Source organism: Rana temporaria, chromosome 4 (genome assembly GCF_905171775.1).
Source record: "Rana temporaria chromosome 4, aRanTem1.1, whole genome shotgun sequence".
NCBI classification, from domain to species: domain Eukaryota; kingdom Metazoa; phylum Chordata; class Amphibia; order Anura; family Ranidae; genus Rana; species Rana temporaria.
In genome coordinates this window covers 52,869,623-52,893,824 of record NC_053492.1, presented here as the reverse complement: position 1 = coordinate 52,893,824, position 24,202 = coordinate 52,869,623, and the positions used below count along the sequence as shown (strand labels likewise).

General features: G+C 47.1%; 1 protein-coding gene across 1 annotated transcript in view; it reads right to left on the bottom strand.

Annotated features, from left to right (window-relative positions):
- Positions 1-755: 755 nt before the first annotated feature.
- LOC120936213 overlaps positions 756-24,202 on the bottom strand; it is an 81,830-nt gene continuing 58,383 nt past the window's right edge. Inside the window, exons 8-11 of the mRNA XM_040348403.1 lie at positions 20,810-20,970; positions 15,944-16,226; positions 11,898-12,058; positions 756-943 (exon numbers count right to left, since the gene is read on the bottom strand). Coding sequence (XP_040204337.1) covers positions 858-943; positions 11,898-12,058; positions 15,944-16,226; positions 20,810-20,970 — 691 coding nt within the window. The 3' untranslated portion in view covers positions 756-857. The remainder of the gene's footprint in view (positions 944-11,897; positions 12,059-15,943; positions 16,227-20,809; positions 20,971-24,202) is intronic.

The following is a 24,202-nucleotide window of genomic DNA, read 5'->3' as shown; positions in this document are numbered from 1 at the left end:
CTGGGTCCTTTTCGGAGGACCATTTGACGATGCACCCGTCACAGTTTTTTGTGTTTCACTCTTTATGTGTGTGCACATTTTTTCCTGCACCGGGTGAAGTTTTTGGGTTGTGTTTTGCACGCCACAGGCTTTAGAGAAAAAAATAAATAAAAATTAGCAGACGCTGTCTGCAGCATGTAAAAGGTAACAGGCAGCTGCGGGAGAGCTTTATATTTCCAGCTACTGGCCGCACTGACTCCCCTCAGCTCAGGGGCTGCAAACACCGTCACTCCCTGACACTCCATGTTTTGTATGTAATGGCCCTGGGACATGCAGCATTATGCCCCCCATTGATATGCACACTTGCCTATAGGTAGCACCAGCCCTGCCATGGGGAGGGGGCACTTGACCCCCCTTGCCCCTACCTGCGGGCGCTCATGCCCAGAGCCACCACCTGCAACAGCAGGACCAGGCTGCCCCATTTGTCTCCCAGTCTAGTAGTGCCCCAACCCCTTCCATTCCCTCCCAGTCCTCCTATCCTACTTCCTTTTAACTCTCTTCCCAGTATTCCTCCTCCTCCTCCCTACTCCCTATTATTACAACCTCTCAAAAATGTGATTTACAATGTAAATAAAAAATTAATAATTCAATTTGGATAACAATTTTTGTGCTGCATATTGATTTTCTTAAAGCAAAGTAATTTTTCAAAAACTTATTTACCACCAGTAACATATTCAGCAATATAGGTAAAACAACAATTGCACACAACATGAAGATAAGAGTATAACAAACTGACAAAAGTAAATATGTTTTTAATATTGATCATATGCCACTGTATATGCAGCAAATCAAACACTGTGGTTCCATGAAATGGTTGTTCAGCCAGCATTTTCAAGCCATCTTTTAGCATCCTTCTCCTCGTGGTTGTCTCCAGAGTTTGCTGCAGTCCCACTCCCTTGAGTCCCTATATTGGTAAAGATAAACTTGTAATTGCTGTTGCACATGGCCATTATTACAAGGAGAAATATTTCTTATAATTAATTTCTTATAATTAAAGTACCCTGCGCTGCATACATTTAAGCTGCGTAATTTGCATTTCTATAGCGGATTTCTCACTGGGAACTCAATGCACTTAAGAGGTGAGGAAGCCACACTCAGCTATGGAAAACAGAGTACTGTACTCAGAGGTGACCCACACAAGCACAGGGAGAACATGCAAACTCTATTAGACATATGCACACTGAAATACAGTTAATCCTCGGATTGCGAGTAACGCGGTTAACGAGCATTTCACAATTCAAGCATTTGAAAAAAATAAAAACCTGACTCGGTTTGTGAGTGTTGTCTCGCAACATGAGCAGGATTCAAGCCACATCGGTGTGCAGTACCGCATTTGGCCAGAGGTGCGGGGGTGCCGGAAACGATCGAAGCCGGGGGTGCCGGAAATACTCTAAAAACCTCAGAAATACTCTGTTCCCAAGCCTCTCTGAGGTTTTCCAAGTTCAGCTGAGCTGTCCCTGAGCCTTTCCGACACTCTCTGGCACCCCCCCCCACCTCTGGCCACATGCGGTATTGCCTGCTATAGAAGTCAGTTTGGAATGAAATATTTTCGTTTCTATGGGGAAACTTGCTATGATATGCGAGTGCTTTGGATTACGAGCATTCTCCTGGAATAGATTATGCTCGTAATCCAAGGTTCCGCTGTATTATTTTTTTTCAGAATTTCGGTTTAGTCTCAAAAATGTTAAAATGTAGTTACTCCCGAAATTCGTTTGCCACTGTATATGCCTCATATACGGTATGCGGTACTGCACACCGCTGTGGCTTGAATCCTGCTCGTGTTTTGGGTGGCATGTTACCTCAATTTCCTCGCTGTCTAGGGTATCAGATGAGAGTTGAGAAAACTTATTTTTCTTTGATTTATTTGCTGAACTTGGTAAAGGAATAAAAGAAGTAGTTGAAGAGGTGGAAGGGTAACAGGTAATAGGTTCAGGTGCACAACTTCTGTCCGGAAACACTCCTGCTTCCAGCAACACAGCTTTTGTTGCCACTCTGGCCAGAGCGGGTATTGCGCACCCGGATAGGCCTCTCTCACTAGCCTAGCAGCCGGGATGGCACATGGAAATTGGTAAAGTCTCTGCCACAGACCTTCCCACAGATGGAGGTATGTTCAGTCCAAAATCCTCTTAACACAGGATTCAGCACCCGGATCTCTCCCGATTAACTTCTTGTAAACTTAGAACTGACAGGCGACCATCATTCAGCCTTTCAGCAATGGTGCGTCCTTCCATGAAGTTCAAGGCCTCTCCTGAGATACCAGCCTTGTGCTCGGTGCTCTCCAAGACAGGTTCTTCATCGAGTGGCTTCCTCCCTCATGACGGACAGCACAGGACCACTCTGCAAACGTAGACCCAGTCTGACTACCGGGCCTACTTAGTAGACCACAACCCCGGACCAATGAGGTCCCGGAGCCAGGAACACATGAACACGCCCCCCCGGCCAGGAGGGCCACTCACGGGGGGTGGTGGGACGACAGACCTGTGATCGACGACACCGGTCCAATGGCATCTGTCCCTTAAATACTCCTCCCCAGCATGCACAGCGGGATGATCAACCCCCACCGATTGGCTGCCGAAGGGGAGCACCCAAAACACCTTGACCTGACTGCTGCCACCCTTGGCCTGGGGTGGTAACGGCACCCCAGACAACAATAGTGGTCACTCACAGTACAGCCATAGCTGGAACAGAGGCCCAAATTTGGAAAAAATCATACGGTCTGAGTCAACTAACTTTCAGACTACCCTCTAAATTTAAAGCAGCGCTGGTTAAAAAGTAGCAGGGCGCTACACTAGCAAACGAAAATAATATACAGAAGTACTCTATAAACATAATGCATACAAAAATGTATCAAGGAAAAGTAAAAAGAGCGATAATGTGAGGAATCCCATATTAAGACCTTTCATAGTGTAGAAGAACCATGACTGCTTAGAGCTATAGACTTAGTTGACCCAATTACATATAGAAATGTTTAACTTTTCCCAAGTAATACACAGGACAATTTGGAATTGAAGGGCAAAGCTACAGTGTTTTAGGTTAAGACAGCTCAGATACATTACACCCCCATACACACATATTACACCCAGATACATTACACCCCCATACACACATAATACACCCAGATACATGACACCCTATACACCCAGATACATTACACCCCCATACACACATATTACACCCAGATACATTACACCCCCCATACATACACACAATCATTAGTATGGAGATCTTCCCTCCAATCAATTTCTATATTGCAGGCTTCAGATGACATTAGAGAGAATTAAATGGATTACTATCCCCAGAATATACATATGGAAGGCTCCAACAACTGCTGCACATGCCAAGCAGCTCAGATGAGGCTGGTGTTCTTGGGGCCCCTATCTAGAAGGGAGTGCTAGGCAGGGGCGGACTGGCCTGGGTGACAGGAATGCATCTTCCCCCCCGGCTGTGCTAATCTCCTCTACCAGGGCCGCTGAGCTGGCTGAGAACGGCAGGCACGGCTGGATTCAGTACTGCAGCGATGATCTCTGTTCTGGGCTGACAGTCTGTGTGTTACATTGTGTGTCTGTGAGTCCCTTCTCCACACAAAGCTCTATCAGAGGCTGGGTGGATCTGCTTTCTCTTTCCCCGCCCACACTCCTGGCAGCCCATGTGGTGTCTGAAGAGGATATGTGGGCGTGAAAGTTAAAACAGAGAAGTCTGCTCATCATCCACAGCCTAAAAAAAGTGAGCCTCCTGGGACTGTCCATTGCCACCAAGCAGGGCCATCTTAATAGCATCATGGGCCCCTGGGCAAAGTAATGCTATGGGGCCCCTACAAGCCCCAATTTACGCACCTACTTTACAGCGTGTCACTTGTGTCAGCCTGTCACTTGCCACTGTCACCTGCCACCAGATTCAGTGTATCACTTTCCATCCACCCCTGTCTGAGAGACAGAGGAGGGGTCTGAGAGACAGAGGAGAAGGGTCTGAGAGACAGAGGAGGGGGGTCTGAGAGACAGAGGAGGGCGGTCTGAGAGACAGAGGAGGGCGGTCTGAGAGACAGAGGAGGGGAGTCTAAGAGGCAGAGGAGGGTGGTCTGAGAGGGAGAGGAGGGGGGTCTGAGAGGCAGAGGAGATGGGTCTAAGAGGCAGAGGGCAGAGGAGGGGGGTCTGAGAGGCAGAGGAGGGGGCTGAGACAGACCACATAGCGTTGTCCCTCCTCTGCTTACCCTGCCTCCTCTCAGTGTGCTGGCATGTATGTACAGGATGCCGGGTACCTGATGGCCATCAGTGTGGCAGCTCCGAGTCTCCCTCTAGATCCGGAGGGTGTGCTCGCTGCTCTGCTCCTTCCAGTGGCTCCTTGGCAGCCTCCGCCTCCCGCATGTTCTTTCTTCCAAGCTCCCAGCCAGCCTGTCCTCCAGCCCGGGCCGCACGGCGCACGGTTCCTTGAGCAGAGAGGCGGTGGAGGCATCCAAGTTCTGGGAGTGGGGGGAGGCAGCCCTCGCTCCTATTCATCTCTTGGGTGGTCAGGGAGGGGGTGAACCTGTTCTCCCTCCTCAGGTTTTACATCCAACTCCCCTCCTTGCTGGCCACCTTCTCCGAAACCCTGCTGTCTGCTACCATGCTCCCGCCGATGCCTGCATCATGGTATCAGCACAGAGAGTGGCGGAATACTGCTTGAAATGTCTGGCCCTGGTTGGGCAGGAGTGCCCGCTCAGTAAGACGGCCCTGCCACCAAGTAAGTGACAAGTGAGCTTCTCTTCCCTCCCTTCGTGCTCTCCTCCCCCCCCCCCTCTGCATAGTACTAGGCTAGTGACAGTGACAGTGACAGTTTCTTGCCCTCCTATGTTTTTTGATGTGGGTTCACGTCACGCTGGTGTACTAGCAATCTCTTAGTGCATGTTATCCCCCGGTCCCATAGACTTCTATTAGGTTGTACATTTTTGCTGCATGTTCTGAAAGTGCACAAACAGTCCTGCATGCTGCATCTTTGGTGCAATTCCAGAAAATGCAGCAAAAACGCACAACCTAAAAGAAGTCTGAAGGACTGCGGCTATGCAAAACAGCCAGCACACCAGTGCAGTGGTGGCCCGTCCATTAAGGGTGCACGGGCGCTGTCCCCTCCATCATGCCACCCCCTATATGTAAAATTTATAGATTCATGCTTTGCATGAATCTATCCATGGGCACCGCGCCCACCCCCTATTTAGGTGTCCGTGTCCGGAGGGGGTGTCACAGTGGCTACATTTGATGGGCACAGTGGCTGCATTTAATTGGCACAGTGGCTGCATTTGATGGAGTACAGTGGCTTCATTTGATGGGGTACAGTGGCTGCATTTGTTGGGGAACAGTGGCTGCATTTGATAGGACACAGTGGCTGAATTTGATGGGGCACAGTGGCTGCATTTTATGGGGCACAGTGGCTGCATTTGATAAGGCACAGTGGCTGCATTTGATGGGGTACAGTGGCTGCATTTTATGGGGTACAGTGGCTGCATATGATGGGCACAGTGGCTGCATATGATGGGCACAGTGGCTGCATATGATGGGGTACAGTGGCTGCATTTGATGTTTTTTTTCAGCATTTTTTAAGTTTGCTTGTGCCCCCCCCCCCTTAGCAGGCACTGCCACTCCACTGAAAAGTGATCAATGCTTGGGTCACTTTTCAGAGACATTTGACAGGCAGTGAGGAGGTGATATCTAATTTCCTCCCTGCCTGTTTTAACCTCCTAAATGCCAGCCCCTCCAGGTAATTCACTTTGAACTCCACCTTATTTCCAGAACTCTCATTATGTATTAGATGTGCAAAGAATAAGGTGAGAGAACATCTAATACCTGTAGAGAGTAATGGAAGTAAGGTGAAGTTGAAAGTGAATTTCTACACCTAATTGGGGCCCCCCTTTCAGAAGATTTGAGGATATTATTAAACCCAGAGACTGGTGGACTTAGACTATCATAGACAGATTGAAATTCTGCCAGTTCCTCAACGTGGCAAATCAAATGCCAGGCCTAGCATTACACCTGTGTGGCTGCAACCAAGTCTGGGCACAAGCCAGCACAGGCTCCTGGAAACACAGGAGGGTGGCCAGTAAGAGGAAAGCTGGGTTACTTACAGGGGCGCTGCTAGGTGGCAAAAAGACCAGGGGCTTCAGCCCGAGGCCGGCACCGATTTTGGATCCGGGATGGTCATGGCACATTTTTTTTTGGCTGGGCGGTGGGGGGGGGGGGGAGCGATAAGCTCACTTGCTGGTTGCTGCCTGGCTTACCATTGCCCATCAATTTTGAACACTAAACTCACCTACCTGACACACTGACCATTACACTGACTACCTGACATACATATACACGACCTACCTGACATACATACACGACCTACCTGACATACATACACCACCTACCTGACATACATACCACTGAAATACATACACCTACCTGACATACATACACTTACCTGACATACATACACTCACCTACCTACCTGACATACATACACCTACCTGACATACATACACTCACCTACCTACCTGACATACATACACCTACCTGACTTTGCATTTACATTTACTTTACTGCCTGTTGGACCTAGAGGCCTTTTTACCTTGCTATCACCCGATCGCTGGCCTGATCTCTCCCGATCGATCCGAGAGCCGCCTGCCTGAGCTCTGAGTGGGGATCATCTCAGTGATGTGGCGCGGCGCCGCGGTATTGTAATTCCTGCCTTCTGGAGCTTCGGGCGCCAATGATGGACGTCACAGGTCCCGCATTGGATCACTGGGACGTCCATCATAGGCGTTGGGCTCCGGAAGGCAGGACCAGCCTGCTATTGCACTCGGCAGGACTCGGCCACAATCGGCTTGGCGGCACTCGGCAGGACTCGGTCTCGGTGCGGCGGCACTTGGGATAAGAACGGTCTCGGTGCTCGGGGCTAACAACGGCTAGCTAAATGCCCGGGACTTGGGGCTTTACGGGGACCCATTCGGGGCTCCAGACCCCTAAGCCAGGGCCTAACGACGCCCCTGGTTACTAACCTCACATCCCTGCCGCTCCTAAACCTGCTCCACTGCCGCACCAGGCCCACAATGCCTTTAATCTGGTCCTAGGGGCCAGAGTACAGGCCTGTGCCTGCACATGCACAGCACTGCCCACACAGAGAGAGTGACCACTTCACATTGACCGCACAGAGAGAGACTGTTCAACATTGCTTCTCTGTGCAGGCAATGTGGAGCAGTCTCTCTCTCTCTGTGCGGGCAATGTGGAGCAGTCTCCCTCTCTCTCTCTCTGTGCAGGCAATGTGGAGCAGTCGCCCTCTCTCTCTCTATGCGGGCAATGTGGAGCAGTCTCTCTCTCTCTGTGTGGGCAATGTGGAGCAGTCTCCCTCTCTCTCTGTGCGGGAATTGTGGAGCAGTCTCCCTCTCTCTCTCTCTGTGCGGGCAATGTGGAGAAGTCTCTCTTTCTCTGTGCGGGCAATGTGGAGCAGTCTCACTCTTTCTCTCTGTGCAGGCAATGTGGAGCAGTCTCCCTCTCTCTCTGTGCAGGCAATGTGGAGCAGTCTCCCTCTCTCTCTCTGTGCGGGCAATGTGGAGCAGTCTCTCTCTCTGTGCAGGCAATGTGGAGCAGTCTCCCTCTCTCTCTCTGTGCGGGCAATGTGGAGCAGTCTCTCTCTCTGTGCAGGCAATGTGGAGCAGTCTCCCTCTCTCTCTTTGTGTGGGCAATGTGGAGCAGTCTCTCAGTCTCATTCTCTTTGTGCGGGCAATGTGGAGCAGTCTCCCTCTCTCTCTCTGTGCGGGCAATGTGAAGCAGTCTCTCTCTTTGTGTGCGGGCAATGTGGAGCAGTCTCTCTCTCTGTGCGGGCAATGTGGAGCAGTCTCCCTCTCTCTCTCTGTGCAGGCAATGTGGAGCAGTCTCCCTCTCTCTCTCTCTGTACAGGCAATGTGGAGCAGTCTCCCTCTCTCTCTCTGTGCGGGCAATGTGGAGCAGTCTCTCTCTCTGTGCAGGCAATGTGGAGCAGTCTCCCTTTCTCTCTTTGTGCGGGCAATGTGGAGCAGTCTCTCAGTCTCATTCTCTCTGTTCGGGCAATGTGGAGCAGTCTCTCAGTCTCCCTCTCTCTCTCTCTCTCTGTGCAGCAATGTGGAGCAGTCTCTCTCTCGCTCTGTGTGGCAATGTGGAGCAGTATCTCTCTCTGTGCGGCAATGTGGAGCAGATGGATGGTGAGCTGGTTCTGTGATTCAGTGGGCCACTTGACTAGACTTGCCCCCCAGGCCTAAGGCTGCCAGCCCTCCCCTGGTGCTGGGCCTCTCACACATGTCCAGGCAGGGCACACACAGCCGGCAGTCCGAGCCGAGGAGGAGAGGAGCTAAATCATTAGTGATCTGGTCGGGCTGAGCATTAGCAGACGTTGTCTGTAGCATGTGAAAGGTAACAGGCAGCTGCGAGAGAGCTTTGTATTTCCAGCTACTGGCTGCACTGCCTCCCCTCAGCTCAGGGGCTGCAAAGACCTTCAGTCCCTGACACTCCATGTTGTGTATATGATGGCCCTGGGACATGCAGCACGGTGCCCCCCATTGATATGCACACTTGCCTATAGGTAGCACCACCCTGCCAGGGGGGGGGGAGCACATGACCCTACCTTGCCCCTAACTGCGAACACCCATGGCAGTGTGTACCCATCACTGACCAGACCCTTTGTCATGATATAATGCTGCTTCAGACTTCTTGGCTCTCCTCAGCAGACTTTATAGCTTAACAATCAATAAGAGGTATCCATGATCGCGTACACACGATCGGATTTTCTGTCGGGAAAACCTTGGATGGTTTTTCTGACGGAAATCCGCTCAAGCTTGGCTTGCATACACACGGTCACACAAAAGTTCTCTGAACTTTCGATCGTCAAGAATGCAGTGACGTATAAAACTACAACGAGCAGAGAAAATGAAGTTCAATGCTTCTGAGCATGCGTTGAATTGTTTCCTAGCATGCGTCGGAATTTTGCACGTCGGAATTGCTACAGGCGATCTGAATTTCCGATTAGAATTTTTCCCGTCTAAAAAATTGAGAACCAGCTCTCAATCTTTTGCTGGCAGAAATTCCGCCAGCAAAAGTCCAATGGAGCATACACATGGCCGGAATTTCATTTTTTTTTATCTCAATAATTAGTATATTCTGTCAGCCTCGGAGCTTTAATGTAGACCCTACTTTAAAAAGTAGGAATCGTTTATTAGTTAGCCCCCACCCCCAGATAGAAAATACACAAAATTCGAAATGAAAAATTGGGAAAACAACTGCTTTAGAAAGAAATACGTAGCCTGAAACCAAAATGATAAGCAGCAACTAACCTGTGAACTAACAGTGTACAAAATTGGAAAAATAAATAGTCGCGCTAAATCGAATACCTTATTTGTGACAAATGTATATACTACCACTGAAGGAGTATATCAAGTGCATACATTTAGTTAAACCCGCGAGGCAAGAAATTATATAAATGCCTAGTAGTGGATAAACTTAAATCAATAAACACAAAACATGTGGTGATACAAAAATGATGATCCATATGCAAAATAAAATATCACTGAAGGAACATATCATGTGTATATATCATAAAGAGGTTTGGGTTAAAAGCCGTGAAACCATTAAACATAAGTGCTCAATCTTGAATAAACAACTTAGAATCAATGAATAAAGCGTATATGAATCGGTTGAGACGAGACAAAGTGACCTATCACGAAACACGTAGGGCGGAACGAGCGGCCTGCTGACGTCATCACCCTCATTCACTTGATCTCTACACGGACGGGATTGCCTGTTTGCATCTGGCCGGCGCAACAGGCTCAAGGCTTGTCTTTGTTTACTGAAATGTGAGTTTTTTTACTGTTTTTACCATTTAAAATAAATCACCCTTGGTTTTACGCTATGTGAGGCTTCTCCTTCCTTGCATGAATGAACTGCCAATGAGAGATTTAATTTTGGAGTCCATCTGATGTTACACCATACCACGGATACAGCTGATACCATTGACCTGCTGGGTTATTACATGCTGGATTTTGTCCATTAGGACCTTAGGATCTGGTAAGCAGACTACTTGGCTATTGGTGGTGGATTCACACTGGGTTCCATACGGCATTATGAGAGTGCAGTTATTTGGAGTGTGCACGGGTGTTTAATATACCACACAACTTTATGGACTCTTTCATCTATCTAATTTGATGGACTTTACTTTTTGTGTCACTGCTCAATTTATTCAACCGATTCACATACGCTTTATTCATAGGGCCAGATCCACAGCCAGCGAGCGCAACTTAAATGTTCCGATTTAAGTTACACCGCCGCAAAATTTCTACCTAAGTGCCCGAAATTTGCAGCGGTGTAACTTAAATCTGTCCGGCGCAAGGCGGGCCCAATCTAATGGGGCGAGTCTCATTTAAATTTGGCGCGCTCTCGCGCCGGACGTACTGCGCATGCTCCCGACGCTATTTTCCCGACGTGCTTTGCGCGGATTTACGTTGCGCCGAGTTTTGAGAATCGCGACGGGTGTAAAAGAAAAAAAAAGAGTTGCGGCGGGAAAAAAAAAAATAAAAAAAAAAAATTGACAGCGACGTAGGATAGAAGGGTATACTTTTACATGGTGTACTAAGTTTACACTTTGTAAAAGCAGCCCTAATTTTGCGACGGCAAATTAACACTTACGGAGAAATAACGAAGGGAAAAAGCTTTGTGGATCTCCGTAAGTGCTAATTTGCATACCCGACGCTGGATTACGACGAGAAATGCCTCCAGCGGCGGCCGAGGTACTGCATCCTAAGATCCGACAGTGTAAAAGTATTACACCTGTCGGATCTTCTGCCTATCTATGCGTAACTGATTCTGTGGATCAGTCGCATAGATATAAACAGGGATACGACGGCGTATCAGCAGATACGCCGTCGTATCCCTTTTGTGGATCTGGCCCATTGATTCTAAGTTGTTTATTCAAGATTGAGCACTTATGTTTAATTGCTTCATGGCTTTTAACCCAAACCTCTTTATGATATATGCACATGATATGTTCCTTCAGCGATATTTTTTTTTGCATATGGATCATAATTTTTGTATCACCACATGTTTTGTGTTTATTGATTTAAGTTTATCCACTACTAGGCATTTATATAATTTCTTGCCTCGCGGGTTTAACTAAATGTATGCACTTGATATACTCCTTCAGTGGTAGTATACTGTATACAGTACATTTGTCACAAACAAGGTATTCAATTTAGTGCGACTATTTATTTTTCCAACAAAATTCGAAATACTCACCGTACATATACCACTGCAAAAATTACCTAAAAACATCTCCATTTAATAGAAATCCTCCTCTGACGTCCACTGGGAAAATGACACTTCTGGTAGTGTCAGTCTCATTGGTCCCCTGGAGCACTAAGTAGTTTAACCCTCTGACCTCCATGTCATTATGGTAACCTTTAGTGAGGTGAAGGTCAGCAGGAGGAACCACTGAGCACTGTGAGGCACACAGGAAAGGGACAATACAAAAGGGTTGGTCTCAATGGACTTCAGAGGTGGGTTTATTGAACAGAGCAGTGTTCTGGTGGCTCAGAAAAGGTACGTTTTCTCTCTCTTCTATTTCAGGTGATCGTGTTTAGCATTCCTATTGTAAAGTACAGGGTTGCTCTAAAGAAAGGCTTTTTGGAAGAAGCCATTGCCTCAATCATTATTTAGTAACAAAAACATGGTTCCCTTTTTCAGGGGCAGGAAATCCATCACTCAGTTCTACTCTCTTCAAACTTTTACGGGGCATGTGGCCTAAGATACAGCTGCTTCCATCAAATCTTTCTCAGACAGTAATAAGTGATAAGTTTAAAGCTTGGATGTCTAAGGTGTACATCTACAAACCTGGAGTACTGGTCAATGCGGGTTCTCCAAACACTTGGACTTCACAGAGCTGTAGATATTCCCGTTTCCCCAGCAGAACGATGTTCACATATTGGCCAACCATGCCATTGCATTGGAAGGTCTGAGTGGCTCCATTGGGAATGTTGGTTATTTCTGCGCATCTGCATAAAAACAGTAATATTATACATGTACTGGAAAAGTGTCACAATGTTACTCATACTAATAATATAAGATGTCGGTAAAGTTAGCATTGTCACAAATATATCTTTGATTTGCCCTCAATATAGATATTCTTCAATCAGAGTGTAAGTATTTAAAGGAGAGATGCAGGAAGTGAAAAAAAAAAAAAACATTCATATTCACCTATATGGCTGCAGCATTGGTCCATTGCTGCAGCTGTCCCCCACTGCTCTGAGCACAGACTGGTGACTGTCAGTTACCGTTCTGTGCTCTGCCCCTCCAGTGCTCCCTCGAGTGCCAGACAAGGGAGGAAACAGGAGTGGCTGGCTCAGGCTTTTAGCAGCATTCTAAGATACTGACCCATCTACTGTTTAGTCACTTGGATCTCGACATTGTTGTTAAGATGCCTCCAGAGTACTGAGTGGCTTTGTGACATCAGCCTACAGTAGACTTTACCTCAATGTTGGCTGATTCTGGGTCATAGCCAGGGCCGTTTGAAGGAATTTGGGGGCCCCAAGCAAAATGGGGGCCCCCAAACACCTCCCCCCCGCACGCAAAGCCTACGTTAGCACTACAATAATTTTTTACACCCATGTTCTTACTCCCCCCCCCTCCCTAGTCCCTATGTTTTTCTATTCTCACCTCTCCTTCTTCCCTGTAGGCAGCCGCTGTAGCGTGGCCGAGCTCCTCTTCCTCCTGTCAGTCCGGTGTTCTATCATTATGGGTCCCCAGTCCCCTATCAGATAGTACCCAAGCCGGGCCAGGTACCGCGCGGTACAGGAGATTTAGTTTCCTGTGTTCCCGGCCAGACTGAAGGGATGTGAGCACTCAGTGTGCACTTCCTGTCAGTCCGGCCGGGAACAGGAAATAGACAAACTGACAGGACTCCAGGAGGAAGGAAGAGGAGCTCGGCCACACTACAGCCTGGGAAGGGGAAGTTGGGGGCCCCAGGCCAGCATGGGGCCCCAAGCAATTGTTTGTTTTGCCTGTCCTGTAGCGATGGGCCTGGTCATAGCAGTCAAAAAGTGAGAAGTATGACCAAAAAAGCTTAGGCCCTACTTCTCTTTTAAAAGGATTCATCCAATTCATAATTTAACTTCTGAATAGGGGGGCCTTATGGACTCCTAATTTCTCTATGAAGAGGACCTGTCACCTACCCATGCTATCACATAGGGGACTTGTTAGCCCCTTTGTGATTGCAATAAAGTTAAGTGAAACAAAACAAAAAAAAAATATATATATATATATATATATATATATATATGTAGCGCCCCTTTACTTTCAGAAAGGATGCTATTGTAAATTTAGTAGGGTGAGAGACTTATCTGCTCTCACCCATGTTTGATTCTGTTAAATTTGTCTGTCGCCAAATCTGGATTGTCCTGTGGGTCAGTCTGCGCTCCAGGGATGCAGTTTCATCTCTGGGCGGCAGGTGGCGCCTGAGGGGTCCAGGCGGAGCCGCTTCTTCCCAGCAGCCAATTGGAGGAATTTTCCCTCGTGGGGCATGCTGGGGAGGGGTATTTCTGTGGCGGAGGTCGTTGTTCGGGGTTCTTCGCGGGTTCCAGGTTCCAGGTGCGGCACCCACCTTCAGGGTGTGCGCACATCACGGGCCCCACCATAGCCTACCTGGCCGGGGTCGCGTGCTACGCGGAGTTCCTGACTCTGGGCCCTCGTGGCCTGGAGCGACTGATGTTGCAAAGGGGCCCCAATGACTTACTGGGTCCCCACTTCTACTGAAGAAGATCCTAAGCTGCGTGCTGTTCGGTGGGGAATCGGCCTGAGGAGAGCCCGGAGGCAGGTGATCCAATAAGGCTTGAACGAACCATCGGGGATCTGGTGACCGGACATTGACAGGTTACATTCACACTGTCAATCGGTTACCCTAAGAGACATACTGGTAGGATTCGCTCTACTATTCAAACTCATCAAGCACTAGGCCTGTGGCAGAGGTCTCAACCTTTAATCCTAATTTACTAAGAACCAAGTCTATGGCAGAGACTTGTTCCTTCCCAGCAGCCTTAAAGGGGTTGTAAAGGTTCGTTTTTTATTTTCTAAATAGGTTTCCTTTAAGCTAGTGCATTGTTGGTTCACTTACCTTTTCCTTCCATTTCCCTTCTAAAAGTTTTTTTTCTTTGTTTTCTTTGTCTGAATTTCTCACTTCCTGTTTCTCCTCAGTAAGGTGTTCAGTAAGCTGTTCTTAATGACTTTCCACCACTCGGATGATGGTGGAAAGCTTACTGAGGAGAAACAGGAAGTAAGAAATTCAAACAAAGAAAAAAAACATTTAGAATGGAAATCAAAGGAAAAGGTAAGTGAACCAACAATGCACTAGCTTAAAGGAACCTATTTATAAAATAAAAGACGAACCTTTACAACCCCTTTAAGTGGCGCTCTGGCTGCCAAGCCTGTGAGAGAGGCCTGTCCAGGGTGCGCTTTTCCCACTCCGGCTGGAGTGGCGACGAGATTAATACAATTATAGAAGGCAGGACTGCTTTCATTATACACAGCCTGATTCTGCGAAGTTACTCTTTCTTCATCAACCTATTCTGTATACCTCAAGTTGATGTCGGTCGTGTTTGACCAGGAAAATAAAGCATTTGAAAATGTCAATCAACAGCTTGGACATTCAATCACTGCTCTACTCACTACCTTCACCCCTAGATACAACACAGAGGTAACTTAATACGCCGATCCCAAATCAAATCAGCAGCTTCTGAGGGGGTAGGGCTAGATATATATAAAGCTAAAAAAAAAAAAATGATAAGAAAACCCTGTACACACCCCAATGCAAACGTAATTCTGTAAACATAAATTGTACCACAAATGTGTAGTATCACTGATAATGTCATAGTGGGAGCAATAATTTGTCAGTAGGGCCATACTTCAGGGTTAACTCTAACCTGATAACCTGTTAAGGCTTATAAAACATCACCCAGGGAAAATTTGGGATATTATAAGTGTGCGCAACTTCACAGGTCCTCACAGTTTTGAGGCTTGACATGTTTGGTATCTATCTACTCAACACAACCTCATATTTTATATTTTGCCCAAGAAATTTCATATTATTGTGTTTGAACTAAAATTTATTTAAGTGTATTTTTACCTAAAAGTACATGTTAAAAAACAGTTTCATAAGTATCAAGCAACATAAAGAATTGCAACTATCATCATTTTATTCGACTACAGGGTCTCTTCTTTCAGAAAATATATACTTATTTAAGGGTTTAAATAAATTTTAAGCAAAAAAGGCAGATTTTATCACGTGCGCGGAAAAAAAAATGCCCCCGTAGACAAGTGGTTCAAGAAGACCTTCAGAAGTATATATTGCTATTAAAAAAAAGTGGTCAGGAGTATGTCATATAGAGTCCAACGTACAGAGTACAGTAGTCAGGACTATGAAATGTACAACGTATAGTCTATTGTTCAGGGCTCAGGAGTATGTAAGGAACAGAGTGAAGGGGCCCGAAGTGTACTATGCAGAAAGTACAGGGACAGGGCTGCATATTGCACAGTTCTACTTGTAATTTGTTCTACTTTTTTTAATTTTGTATAACTAGTTTTGAGATCCAGGTACCCCTGTCAGACAGCACAGCCTGGTCCTGCACTCCCTGTGTCTTCTGTGTACACTGTTCTGCTGTTGAGTCTTGTGGCTGGTCTGAGGTCAACCCTAGGTTGTACCCGGACAGTATAGCATCACTCTGCTCTCTCCTCCAATCAATGTTAGTTAAAGAGTATTGTGCCATTCAAAAGAGCCTGGTTAGCTTGTCCTCTGCTCATCCCTTGTACATAGCTTGTTCCCTGCAGAAACATACTAAGTTTAATAGGACCTTAAAAATAAAGTAAAATTCAAAGGAGCCAGTAGAAACCTTGGATTGTTGTTCCCATTGTTTTCCACGGAGTTGCCGATAAGGATGTTTGCCCCATTCAGTCTCTCGCCACAGCAGTCTCCTCTGTTGGTGATGACGACAGAGGAAATTCTGTACGGGGCCCGTAGATCCACCCTCCACCACGGGGACAAGTCAGGTTGGGTACAGGAGCACGATTTGTAAAAGTTGGAGTCGGTGTTCCCATCAATGGATTTTATGGCTTCATTGATGGCAGAGTAGCTGGAGGATTGTGCTGCTTGACCTTGAAGGGCAAGATTTGTACCTGTATTTATGAAAAATAACCAGAGGAGAAATCAGTTTTGCGAATAGTGGGCTGTTAAACAGTTAAAAATCTGAAAAAACAAAACAAAATACTTACCTTACCTTTACCACTGCAAAAATGGCCAAACATGTCCGTTTAATAGAAAGCCTCCTCTGAGGTCCACTGGGAAAATGGCACTTCTGGTAGTGTCAGTCTCCTTGGTCCCCTGGAGCACCAAGTGGTTCAACCCTCTGACCTCCATGTCATTACGGTATCTTTTAGTGAGCTGGAGGTCGGCAGGAGGAACCACTGAGCACTGTGAGGCTCACAGGAAAGGGACATTCCAAAAGGGCTGGTCCCAATGGATAGCAGAGGAAGATTTCTATTGAACAGAGCAGTGTTCTGGTGTCTCTGAATAGGTACGTTTTCTCTCTCTTCTTTTTCAGGAGAACCTCTTTAGAATTCCTATTGTAAAGTACAGTGATGTTCTAAAGAAAGACTTTTTGGAAGTAGCGATTACCTCAATCGTGTGTACATGACTATGGTATTAACTACAGCTTATGCTAATAACCATAAAAAAAAACATCCCTTTCGCTAGTAACCACTCAAGACTTGAATGGGGTAAATTGGCCAAGACGGCCATTTTATTACCCAAAATATATATATATAACCCAAAATATATATATAAATATAACTTTCAATAATTAACCATAATTAACATAACACATTAACCTTTATTTATAAAAATTCCAGTAGTTTTTTTACCACCCTGGGGCACAAGGTCCAATCTGAATAACCTATCAATGTACCTGCTAGCCACTTCTAGGCTTCCAGCCGCTAAAACCTCAGACTCAGAGACAACTAGCAGGTACCCATACACCAACTGGGAGCCGTACCTCAGACGGGTCCCTAACAGGAGCGGACTGACCATTGAGACTCTCGGCCACTGCCCGAGGGCCCCATGCCACTAGGGGGCCCCATCAGGGTTTCCAGGCTCAATAAAACCAGAGACAGTATGTAAAAATCTGTGTTTTTTTTACATCTGTCCCTGATATGTGCGAAAATGACATGCTTTTGATGTGAAAATCCTGAGATTTAAGCTGCCCCGCCTCTGCACTGCCTCCTGGCGTGGTGGCCATCTGTAAGCCCCGGGGGCCCCATGAGTTGTCAGTCCGCCCCTGGTCCCTAACCATGCCTTCTAGGTGCCTATCTGACCTAGCAAGGACCTTGCACCCCGCCAACACTTCTGCTACTCGCGGACCTTGAAGAGCAAGATTTGTACCTGTATTTATGAAACATAATCAGAGGAGAAATCAATTTTGCGAATAGTGGGCTGTGTTCAACAACACAGAGCAATGTTAAAGCGGGAGTTCACCCATTTATAAAATGTTTCCCCTTTTCCCCTTAGATTCCTGCTCGTTCGGTCTAGGGGAATCGGCTATTTGTATTAAAATATGAGCAGTACTTACCCGTTTTCGAGATGCATCTTCTTCCGTCGCTTCCGGGTATGGGTCTTCGGGAGCGGGCGTTCCTTCTTGATTGACAGTATTCTGAGAGGCTTCCGACGGTCGCATCCATCGCGTCACTCGTAGCCGAAAGAAGCCGAACGTCGGTGCGGCTCTATACTGCGCCTGCGCACCGACGTTCGGCTTCTTTCGGAAAATCGTGACGCGATGGATGCGACCGTCGGAAGCCTCTCGGAAGACTGTCAATCAAGAAGGAACGCCCATTCCCGCAGCCCATACCCGGAAGCGACGAAGAGGATGCATCTCGTAAACGGGTAAGTAATGCTCATATTTTAAAACAAATAGCCGATTCCCCTAGTAAAAACGAGCAGGAATCTAAGGCTAAAAAGTGCCCTCTAAGGGTGAACCACCGCTTTAATGATTGTCACTTAGTCAGTGCCGGCCCAAGACATTGTGCTGCCTGGGACCAAGAATGAAACGCTTCCCCCCCCCCCCCAGAAAAAAAATCACGCCAACCAAAAGGCCCCCACATTCATTATTTTATATCATGATAACTAAAGGGGACCCGTCATGGCTCTATACATGTATAAAGGAGTATAACAAGGGCCTGTCATGGCTCTGTAGATGTATAAAGAGAAGCTGTCGTGGCTCTATACATGTATAAAGAAGTATAAAGAGGACCTGTCATGGCTCTATACATGTATATAGAGGACCTGTCGAGACTCTTTACATGTAAAGGAATATAAAGAGGACCTGCCATGGCTCTATAAATGTATATAGGAGTATAAAGAGGACCTGTCGTGGCTCTATACATGTATAAAGGAGTATAACGAGGGCCTGTCATGGCTCTAAAAAATTTATATAGGAGTATAAAGAGGACCTGTCGTGGCTCTATACATGTATAAAGGAGTATAACGAGGGCCTGTCATGGCTCTATAGATGTATAAAGAGGGCCTGTCATGGCTCTATACATGCATATAGGCGTATAAAAGGACCTGCCATGGCTCTATACATGTATCCAGGAGTATAAAGGGACCTGTGAATTGCCGGCGGCCACAATGTCTTTTGCGCAAACGAATCAATGTACGCTAATTGTGTTTTTTTTTTGGTACCAAAAATATGTAGAAGAATACATATTGGCCTTAACTGAAGAAAATAGTTTATTTTTCTAAATTTTGAGGATATCAATTATAGCAAAAAGTTAAAAAATATATATATTTATAGCACAAAAAATAAAAACCGCAGAGGTGATCAAATATCACTAAAAGAAAGCTCTATTTGTGGGAAAAAAAGGACATCAATTTTATTTGGGTAGCGGAGCTGGCGGAACGGGCTGGCGGGCATCAGTATGCTGCCCCCCTAAAAGTGCTGCCTGGTACCCATGGTACCACCTGGTCCCATTATAGGGCCGGCCCTGCACTTAGATCCATGTGCATTTTCTTGTGTACTGGCATCTGACTTTGGACAATGTAATGGCTACAACAGCTTTACAACTTCTTAAAGCTCATCTTTAGACAAAAATCAACACCCCTCCCATCCATCCCTCCCACACATTCCTATCTACTTACAAGCTTTTAGAAATGTACCATGTACATCTTTTTTTAAAACATCTGAATCTGCTATCTATGTCCCTTTCTGGCACCTCTTCTGGGATTTGAGACCATTGATCCAGCGCTGCAGTCTGTGCCCATCACTGACCAGACCCTTTGTCATGATGTCATCATGCTGTGTTAGTTTTCTTCAGTTTTCCTCAGCAAACTTTATAGCTGAACACTCAATAAGAGGTATATATGTCCCTTTCCACTTTGCAGTATGGAAGAGATCAGACTCGGAAACCCAGGGTGACACATGACCACAGATTCAGGTAAGTATTTTGGCCAATTAGATTTATTTCTTTTTCTCAACAATTAGTTGTTAATGTCTGGCAGCCTCAGAGATTTAATGTAGACCCTTCTTAACAAAAGTAGGATTTGTTTATTAGGTAGCCCCCACCATCAGATAAAAAATGTGAAAGGTTAAAAAAAAAAAGTAAAAAATCTGAAAAAATAATTCAAAATACTTACCTTACCTTTACCACTGCAAAAATGGCCAAACATGTCCGTTTAATAGAAAGCCTCCTCTGAGGTCCACTGGGAAAATGGCACTTCTGGTAGTGTCAGTCTCCTTGGTCCCCTGGAGCACCAAGTGGTTCAACCCTCTGACCTCCATGTCATTACGGTATCTTTTAGTGAGCTGGAGGTCGGCAGGAGGAACCACTGAGCACTGTGAGGCTCACAGGAAAGGGACATTCCAAAAGGGCTGGTCCCAATGGATAGCAGAGGAAGATTTCTATTGAACAGAGCAGTGTTCTGGTGTCTCTGAATAGGTACGTTTTCTCTCTCTTCTTTTTCAGGGGAACCTCTTTAAAATTCCTATTGTAAAGTATAGGGTTGTTCTAAAGAAAGACTTTTTGGAAGCAGCGATTACCTCAATCATTGTGTGTACATTTCAGGGGCAGGAAATCCATCACTCAGTTCTACTCTCCTCAAACTTTTACGGGGCATGTGGCCTAAGATATAGCTGCTTCCATCAAATCTTTCTCAGACAGGTGTTTTGCTTCATGACAATTCCTCCTAATAAGTTTAAAGCTTGGATGTCTGAGGCCCCGTACACACGAGAGGATCGATCCGCTGAAATTGATCGGCGGATCGGTTTCAGCGGATAGATCCGCTGGTGTGTACGATCCAGCGGATATTTATCCGCGGATATATTTCGGGCCGACCGATTTCCAGCGGATAAAAATTTCTTAACATGCTAAGAAATCTATCCGCTGGAATCGGCTCCAGCGGATCGATCCGGTGGTCTGTACAGACTCACCGGATCGAACCGTCCGAACCCATCCCTCGCATGCGTCGTAATGATTCGACCCATGCGTGGAATTCCTTATATGACAGCGTCGCGCACGTCGCCGCGCCATCATCGCGGCGACGGCGCGACACGTCATCGCGATGGGAATTTGGCGCGGATTTCGATCCGATGGTGTGTACACTCCATCGGATCAAAATCCTCAGAGGATCTATCCGCGGAAATGGTCCGGAGGACCGTATCCGCGGATAAATCCTATCGTGTGTACTAGGCATGCGGTGTACATCTACAAACCTGGAGTACTGGTCAATGCGGGTTCTCCAAACACTTGGACTTCACAGAGCTGTAGATATTCCCGTTTCCCCAGCAGGACGATGTTCACATATTGGCCAACCATGCCATTGCATTGGAAGGTCTGAGTGGCTCCATTGGGTATGTTGGTTATTTCTGCGCATCTGCATGAAAACAGTAATAATATACATACTGGATAAGTGTCACAATGTTACTCATACTAATAATATAAGATGTTGGTAAAGTTAGCATTGTCACAAATATTTCTTTGGTTTGCCCTCAATATAGATATTCTTCAGTCAGAGTGTAAGGCCCCGTACACACGGGCGGATAATCCGCTGAAAACGGTCCGCCGGACCGTTTTCAGAGGACATGTCCGCCCGGAGATTTCTGTCTGATGGTTGTACACACCATCAGACAGAAATCCGCGCGTAAACAATATGCGGGGCGTGGCCGCGCCGTCGCCGCGACGATGATGCGGCGACGTGCGCGGCCCTGGAAGTTCAATGCTTCCACGCATGTGTCGAATCAGTACGACGCATGCGAGGGATGGCGGTCGGTCGGACGTGTCCGGTGAGTCTGTACAACACGTCCGACGGACGGGATTCCAGCAGACAGATTTTTTAGCATGCTAAGAAATTTTTATCCGCTGGAAACTGTCCGATCCGCGGGACAATTGTCTGCTCGGGCCTACACACGACCGGATCTGTCCGCTGGAACTGGTCCGTCGGACCAGTTTCAGCGGATCGATCCGGTCATGTGTACGGGGCCTAAGTATTTAAAGGAGAGATGCAGGTAGTGAAGAAAAAAACATTCATACTCACCTATATGGCAGTTGTCCCCCACTGCTCTGAGCACAGACTGGTGACTGTCAGTTACCGTTCTGTGCTCTGCCCCTCCAGTGCTCACTCGAATGCCAGACAGGGGAAGAAACAGGAGTGGCTGGCTCAGGCTTTCAGCAGCATGCTGTTTAGTCACCTGGGTGGATCTTGATATTGTTGTCAAGATCCCTCCAGAGTACTGAGTGGCTTTGTGACATCAGCCCACAGTAGATTTTACGTGTAAGTATTTAAAGGAGAGATGCAGGAAATGAAAAAAAAAAAAAACATTCATATTCACCTATATGGCTGCAGCATTGGTCCATTGCTGCAGCTGTCCCCCACTGCTCTGAGCACAGACTGGTGACTGTCAGTTACCGTTCTGTGCTCTGCCCCTCCGGTGCTCCCTCGAGTGCCAGACAAGGGAGGAAACAGGAGTGGCTGGCTCAGGCTTTTAGCAGCATTCTAAGATACTGACCCATCTACTGTTTAGTTACTTGGATCTCGACATTGTTGTTAAGATGCCTCCAGAGTACTGAGTGGCTTTGTGACATCAGCCTACAGTAGACTTTACCTCAATGTTGGCTGATTCTGGGTCATAGCCAGGGCCGTTTGAAGGAATTTGGGGGCCCCAAGCAAAATGGGGGCCCCCAAACACCTCCCCCCCCGCACGCAAAGCCTACGTTAGCACTACAATAATTTTTTACACCCATGTTCTTACTCCCCCCCCTCCCTAGTCCCTATGTTTTTCTATTCTCACCTCCCCTTCTTCCCTGTAGGCAGCCGCTGTAGCGTGGCAGAGCTCCTCTTCCTCCTGTCAGTCCGGTGTTCTATCATTATGGGTCCCCAGTCCCCTATCAGATAGTACCCAAGCCGGGCCGGGTACCGCGCGGTACAGGAGATTTAGTTCCCTGTGTTCCCGGCCAGACTGAAGGGATGTGAGCACTCAGTGTGCACTTCCTGTCAGTCCGGCCGGGAACAGGAAATAGACAAACTGACAGGACTCCAGGAGGAAGGAAGAGGAGCTCGGCCACACTACAGCCTGGGAAGGGGAAGTTGGGGGCCCCAGGCCAGCATGGGGCCCCAAGCAATTATTTGTTTTGCCTGTCCTGTAGCGACGGGCCTGGTCATAGCAGTCAAAAAATGAGAAGTATGACCAAAAAAGCTTAGGCCATACTTCTCTTTTAAAAGGATTCATCCAATTCATAATTTAACTTCTGCATAGGGGGTCTTATGGACTCCTAATTTCTCTATGAAGAGGACCTGTCACCTGCCCATGCTATCACATAGGGGACTTGTTAGCCCCTTTGTGATTGCAATAAAGTTAAGTGAAACAAAAATATATATCTATATATATATATATATATCTATATATATATATATTGTAACAGTAGGAGCTACTGTGATGGTAAAATGGACCCAGGGTATGCACACTTGAGATGTGCAAAACTACAGAACATAGCTGTGGACTGGAGAAGACTGCTTTTGCAGCTTTCTCCAGGTTTTGGTAATCCAGGCTTTGTTCATTACCAGCAGGGTGTGTGTGCTCAGGTGAGCACAGCCCTTTATAATGAGTGTGTGGGAAGACCTCATGGCTCCCAGTTGGAGACAGCTCCTGGAAGAGACAGGAGGTCTCCAGGAATCAGAGAGGCTGTAGGAGACAGCCAGAACGGTGACTGCAAGAGGCAGAGCTGTAGACGCTGAAGGGAAGCGGTCTATGTTGAGGAGTCCGCTGGTCTGGGCAACCAGGATAAAGAGCAGAGGTACTGCTACAGAGAGCCAGAGGTGGACTAGCATTTTCTATTGTATATTTGATGGAGAAGAACCCCTGCGTGGGAAAACGTTTGTTTGGACTTATTTTTGCCTTTTTAATAAAAATGGGCTACCATGCCCTTAACCATAGTTCCTGGCTGGAGTGAATCGCTGAAAAAACGCCCATACCACGAGAGCTAATAACCCCCAACCTTACAATATATATATATATATATATATATATATGTGTAGCGCCCCTTTACTTTCAGAAAGGATGCTATTGTAAATTTAGTAGGGTGAGAGACTTATCTGCTCTCACCCATGTTTGATTCTGTTAAATTTGTCTGTCGCCAAATCTGGATTGTCCTGTGGGTCAGTCTGCGCTCCAGGGATGCAGTTTCATCTCTGGGCGGCAGGTGGCGCCAAAGGGATCCAGGCGGAGCCGCTTCTTCCCAGCAGCCAATTGGAGGAATTTTCCCTCGCGGGGCATGCTGGGGAGGGGTATTTCTGTGGCGGAGGTCGTTGTTCGGGGTTCTTCGCGGGTTCCAGGTGCGGCACCCACCTTCAGGGTGTGCGCACATCACGGGCCCCACCATAGCCTACCTGGCCGGGGTCGCGTGCTACGCGGAGTTCCTGACTCTGGGCCCTCGTGGCCTGGAGCGACTGATGTTGCAAAGGGGCCCCAATGACTTACTGGGTCCCCACTTCTACTGAAGAAGATCCTAAGCTGCGTGCTGTTCGGTGGGGAATCGGTCTGAGGAGAGCCCGGAGGCAGGTGATCCAATAAGGCTTGAACGAACCATCGGGGATCTGGTGACCGGACATT